General features: G+C 37.2%; 1 protein-coding gene across 2 annotated transcripts in view; it reads left to right on the forward strand.

Moving 5' to 3' along the window:
• LOC144976253 (uncharacterized) overlaps positions 1-5684 on the forward strand; it is a 14892-nt gene extending 9208 nt beyond the window's left edge. For both annotated transcript variants that reach the window (XM_078920440.1, XM_078920441.1), the window contains exons 4-8: positions 1537-1628; positions 2351-2527; positions 2766-2956; positions 3475-3860; positions 5291-5684. In XM_078920440.1, the coding sequence (XP_078776566.1) occupies positions 1537-1628; positions 2351-2527; positions 2766-2956; positions 3475-3860; positions 5291-5517 (1073 nt within the window). In that variant the 3' untranslated portion in view covers positions 5518-5684. The remainder of the gene's footprint in view (positions 1-1536; positions 1629-2350; positions 2528-2765; positions 2957-3474; positions 3861-5290) is intronic.
• The last annotated feature ends 443 nt before the right edge of the window (positions 5685-6127 follow it).

Here is a 6127-nt window from a genome sequence, read left to right on the forward strand (position 1 = left end):
TGCGGTTTTTTTTGCGTTTTGCGTAAGGACAGCGTGGCTCAGCGGAACCGGCTTTGCTTCGTACCCGAAAGGTACTGAGTTCGATCACCCGCCGTTGCTCTGTGTGGCCCTGAGCAAGTCACCTGTTCTGTCCTGTTTTTATACTTTTTTGGATTTATATATTTGTTGTTGTTTTTATTTGTTTTTTGTTTTTATTTCGTTTGCTTCGCTTGTTTTATATATATATATATATATATATATATATATATATATATATATATATTATATATATATATTATATAACACTACAAATGGGATCACTCACTGTGGCCAAAACATATGTTTCTGTGGCTTTCGTCCACGTCGTTAGATTATGCCAACTGACGACGTGGACGAAAGCCACAGAAACATATGTTTTGGCCACAATGAGTGATCCCATTAATATTTTATATAAGCTCTAACCATTCTTATCGAGCACTTTCGTACCTACCAGTACCCATCAACACACACACACAGACACACACACACACACACACACACAACAATATATATATATATATATATATGTATATATGTATATATGTATGTATATATATATATATATATATATATATATGTATATATATATAGGATATATATTAACGTTTTTTATAGTATTCACTTTGTTACTGTATATTAAATGGTATAAATGATAATAATAGGATAATCATTGTGTATCTTAATAATATAGAGAAAAAGATAAATTTATCTATAAGTTTATTATTATTAATATTATTATTATTATTATTATTATTATTATTATTATTATTATTATTATTATTATTATTATTATTATTATTATTATTATTATTATTATTATTATTATTATTATTATTATTATTATTATTATTATTATTATTATTATTATTATTATTATTATTATTAATAATAATATATTATTAATATATTATTATTATTATTATTATATTATTCATCATCATCATCATCATCATCATCATCATCATCATCATCATCATCATCATCATCATCATCATCATCATTGTGTTCAGAGTAGTAAGTATCTCATGGCCAAAAGGTCCATATAATACGTGGTTGGGGTTTATCTCGGTTTCTGTCGCTTTTACACGTGACCAAATCAATAGACATTAGCGCTCGAGAAAACTGACCACAAATTGTCGGCCCGACTTTGGCAAAAGTACCGTGTGCTGTGACACAAAATGAAATGTATTATAAAATAGTCCTTGAGTGTCGCGAGGCTCATCGACCCGGTGTTTATCCCGGTTTCTAGCACGTCAAACTGACAATAGCAATTATTTGCTACCCTTTGGATCGGACGCTAGTCTATTGCAAAGTACTTTCCGCCAGATCTAACAAATCCAGCTACCTTATCACTGCTGGATGGACAGGATTATTAGGAAAGAAAAAAATATCGACTGCATCCGGGATTGACCTCGATCCCGTTGTGTGTGTGAAGCGAGTGCTCTACAAACTGAGTAATCAGGAAAATGTTTTATCATAAGAATGTTACAAAATTTAACCCTTTAAATTCTGAGTTAGATCCTGCCAGGAGCGACACGGAGCGAGAATTAGGCGAGGGAGTGATGGAATATTTGGATTTGTGTTCTAACAGACGTCATTTGGGACCCAAAGTAAGTATGCGCCGTACTGTTGTGTTGTACTCTGATTTTATTTATTTTTTAAACGAAGGGAAAAAGCACAGTCATGAAAGAAGGAAAAAAACACAGTCACGAAAGAGGGGGAAAAGCACAGTCACGCAAGAAGGGAAAAAACACAGTCACGAAAGAGGGGGAAAAGCACAGTCACGCAAGAAGGGAAAAAGCAGTCATGAAAGAAGGTAAAAAGCACAGTCACGAAAGAAGGGGGGAAAAGCACAGTCACAAAAGAAGGGAAAAAAGCACAGTCACAAAAGAAAGGAAAAAAGCACAGTCACGTATTTTATAAGATTTTGTCCAGAAAACTCGTTCTTCAAATATCGATCAATTTTATAATAAAATGGAATGATTTGATAAAGCAAACTTATTTTGCCGCAATGTGGTCTATTAGTATGACCCTCGCCTTCGGATCGGGAGGTCCAGGGTTCGAGCCGCGCTCTGAGCAATGCATAGTTGAGTCCCTGGAAAAGGCGCTTTACTCACATTCTCTAACCGTGCTCAGGTGTAAAATGAGTACCTGGTCATTTATACAACGTTATCTGTGTCGGAAAAAAATTGTAATATCGCCTTACAAGTGTCATGTTTCGTCCTAAATGTTATTCGTTGTTGTCGACCCTTTGTAAAGCGATTTGAGCACGTTTAGTGGATATTGCTCTTTATAAAAGCTCAATTTTTTTCTTTAATCTATGCTTGTACAGATCATCAGCAACACTTTACGAATGCAGGCTATGAACGAGTCACTGACCTTTGACCGACAAGACAACCTCAGACGACTGGATGAGATGACGTCACTGCAAAAGAAAGTGGCCAACATGTGCGGTTTGACAACAGTCCTTCCGAGGAAAGCACCTGCCGCTACTGATTTGACAAGAATGGTAATCTTACATTTGTGAGAATTAGTCATTTAGTTTATTCCATAGAAAAAAACATAATTTTAAAAATTGAGCTTTTATATAGCGCAAATAAATTACAGCGCATTGCATTTATACAGCACCCCAAATGATGGACAATGTTTGTGTAGGGTTGGTTACAAATTAGGAAATTGTTATGGGAAGCCGTGTAAAATTGTGCATTGCTAATTTCCTAATTTCCTGTTGAATCTCTGCCCATCAGAATGACCAGAGCATAGCTTGTCAACAACAGATTTCAAAGAACGATGACGCTTACAAAGAGTTCTTGGAGTGTCAAGAGGGTTACCACGTCACTTCCGGTCATGGCCTCCATCGATGTCCTAGGAAAATCAATCTGGCAACAGATCCCATAACGGACCCGGCACTACAACAGGAGCTGGATTCGGTTCTCAGGTGAACATGATACACACACACACACACACACACACACACACACATATATATATATATATATATATATATAACATACTGTGTATCATACAGAGAGAGAGAGAGAGAGTGTGTGTGTGTGTGTGTGTGTGTGTCAGAGCGTGGGGTGGGGTAAGAGGAGAGAGAGGGAGAGAGAAAGAGAGAGAGAGGGAGATAGAGAGCGAGAGAGAGAGAGAGAGAACTTGCTCTATTATTATTATTATTATTATTATTATTATTATTATTATTATTATTATTATTATTATTATTATTTATTATTATTATTATTACTATTATTATTATTATTATTATTATTATTATTATTATTATTATTATCATTATTTTATTATTATTATTATTATTATTATTATTATTATTATTATTATTATTATTATTATTATTATTATTATTATTATTATTATTATTTATATCATTATTATTATCATCATCAGTATTCTACTGTATTGAATGTATTATATATAATTTACTTGTTATTCTTGAAGATGGGAAGTCCAGGACGAACCTCGAGCGTCAACTGAAGGACCTGTTGAAGAATCCGAGGCAGTTTTTGCAGCAGCAGCAACGGCAGCAGCCGGAGACCCCGCCTCCGAGGGAGAAACATCGACCACAACCAGCCAGGATCTCGAGGAGCCTGTGAAGGAAATGGCCGAGAACTTGGGTGGAAGCGGAGCTTCCCTGTGCGGTGACGCCGTGTTGTCTCAAGAGAAACTGACGGTAGACATCAACAACGAGACGTGTGACCTTCACCTTCCACGCTACAGTCCCAAAAAAACGAACACCGCCGTCGACGCAATAGAGGCCGCGGTTCCGCGTGACTCTCATCTGCTGTTGCATCACGTGGAATCAGCGACGGGTCTACTCGGCTCACGTGAGTTACGGTATCTTTTCGTTTCGTGTGCAATGCGTTTGTATTGATTTGTGACATGTCGTGTCTCAAAACGCCGTTATGTCGGTGTAAATTGGGTGCAAAAAATTGACCAAAAAGTAATGTGTAAACAAAAATATTATATATATATATATATATATATATATATATATATATATATATATATATATATATTCTATATATATATCAAACACGGAACGTTTCAGGCTCAAAGTCCTTGTTCAGCCAGCAACAACAAAAAATGAAACATGAAACCCCACATAGATTACTTTAAAAAAAAAAAACAGATTGGCGGCAGAGAAAAAATATTCGCATGCCCTTTCTGTATTGAGATCTTGGAATGTTTTGAAAGTAGAGAATTCAAGTCCCGCTCTGAGCGGCGCATAGTCGAGTCCTTTGAAAAGGCTCTTTACTCACACTCTCTCATCCTACTTAGGTGTAAAATGTCTACCTGACCGTTAACAGCGTTGTATCTGTTCCCCTCCCCCCCTCCCTAATGTAATATCGCATCACAGGCTTCATGTCTTGTCCTACGTGAGTTTTGCTGTTGGCTAGGGACAACTTGTAAAGCGCTTAGTGCAAGTTTAGTGGATATTGCTAATGCTCTTGAGAAATGCTGAAGCAGAAAGTGGTAAAGTGGACGGCACAGAGCTACCAGAAGAGTTCACTCAACCAACAATATCCTGACCAATAAGTGCAGTGACTCTTATACCTGGGTTTCCTCAACAATTTGGAGTTGTGCTGTTATGAGATGAGTTGTTGTCTGTTAAACTTAAAACTTGAGCATTTATATAGCGCAATATCCACTTGACGTGCGCAAACCCCTTTATAATGGGTTTCTTACTAACCGGCAACTCTTAACATGTAGAACGGTTTATACGAAGTGTTGTCGGTTGATCATTAGGACACACTGTATACTTGAGCTTTATATAGCGCAATATCCACTAAATGTGCTCAAAGCGCTTTACAAGGGGTCCCTGGTCAACAGGAACATTTAACATGTAGGACGGGACACAACGCCGGTTAGGATATTACAATTTTCCGGACAAAGACAACGCTGTTAACGGCCAGGTACTCATTTTTCACCTGAGTACGGTGAGAGAATGTGAGTAAAGAGCCTTTTCCAAGGACTCAACTATGCGCCGAGCGCGAGGCTCGTACCCAAGACCTTCCGATCCGAAAGCGAGTGTCATACCACTAGACCACATAGCCGCACATAGTAAAACTGCAAGTAGGTCTAACTTCTACGTCTTGGCACAAGACCGAAGGGCTAGAGCTCAGGTGGTCGCCACTGGTTCGCCGCTGGTTCGGATAAGTAAGTAAGTTGATCTTTCCAGTTGTTTCTTTTATCTTATTTTCTGTTTCTTCCACCATTTTTCTTTCTTTCTTATTCTTTTTACTTTACCTTATAGCTGGTCAGCGAAACTTGATGTTTGGTTTGGTAAAGAAAAAATCTTGCGGAGGACCAAGCAGTATGACGGCCATTGTGGATTGGGAAAAGGAGGCTTCCGGTAAAATGACGTCACAGTCGCAAAGACTGTCGGATGACAGAGAGACACGTTCTCAAGGGTGGGTGTCTGGTGGAGGACGCACCGGAAGTAGTGGCACGAGTAATAACAGTGGAAATCCCCGAAACTGAAGATCTGACGTGAAGTCATTCCATGCGTTTCAGTTGTCTACAGATGGGTGTGTGGTTACAAATTTGACCAATTTAAATTTATAACAGATTTTTTAAACTTTAATAGCATTATAATCATGTTGGTTGCCATGTTTTTATTCTAACAATTAAACATTTAATATTGTTCACTTGTTTTATGTTGAAGCTTGTTTTAATAATAAATTGTCTATTGGGAATGGGGAAAGGGGGGGGGGTAATACTATCAGTTTAGACTGATATGAATCTGGGGCCAAAAAACAAAAACAAAAAAAAAACAAAAATAAAAGGAAATATGAATGGATTTCCAGAGAAAAATCACTCGAAAACGAGTAGCAAAACGATATCTATATAAAGAGAGCTTCACTAATCTCAAAACTTGTGAAAGTAAAAAATCCGTAAGAGGGTTTATGAAACAGTGGCAGACAATCCAGGCTAAGCGTTGTCTTGCATTGTTACCACTTACTTGATTGACATTGTTACCACTTGCTTGGTTGACATTGTTACCACTTGCTTGGTTGACATTGTTACCACTTGCTTGGTTAACTTTGTTACCACTTACTTGATTGACATTGTTACCACTTGCTTGGTTAAC

This window comes from Berghia stephanieae, chromosome 7 (genome assembly GCF_034508935.2).
Source record: "Berghia stephanieae isolate SIO BIC M18660-M18661 chromosome 7, UCSD_Bste_1.3, whole genome shotgun sequence".
NCBI lineage: Eukaryota > Metazoa > Mollusca > Gastropoda > Nudibranchia > Aeolidiidae > Berghia > Berghia stephanieae.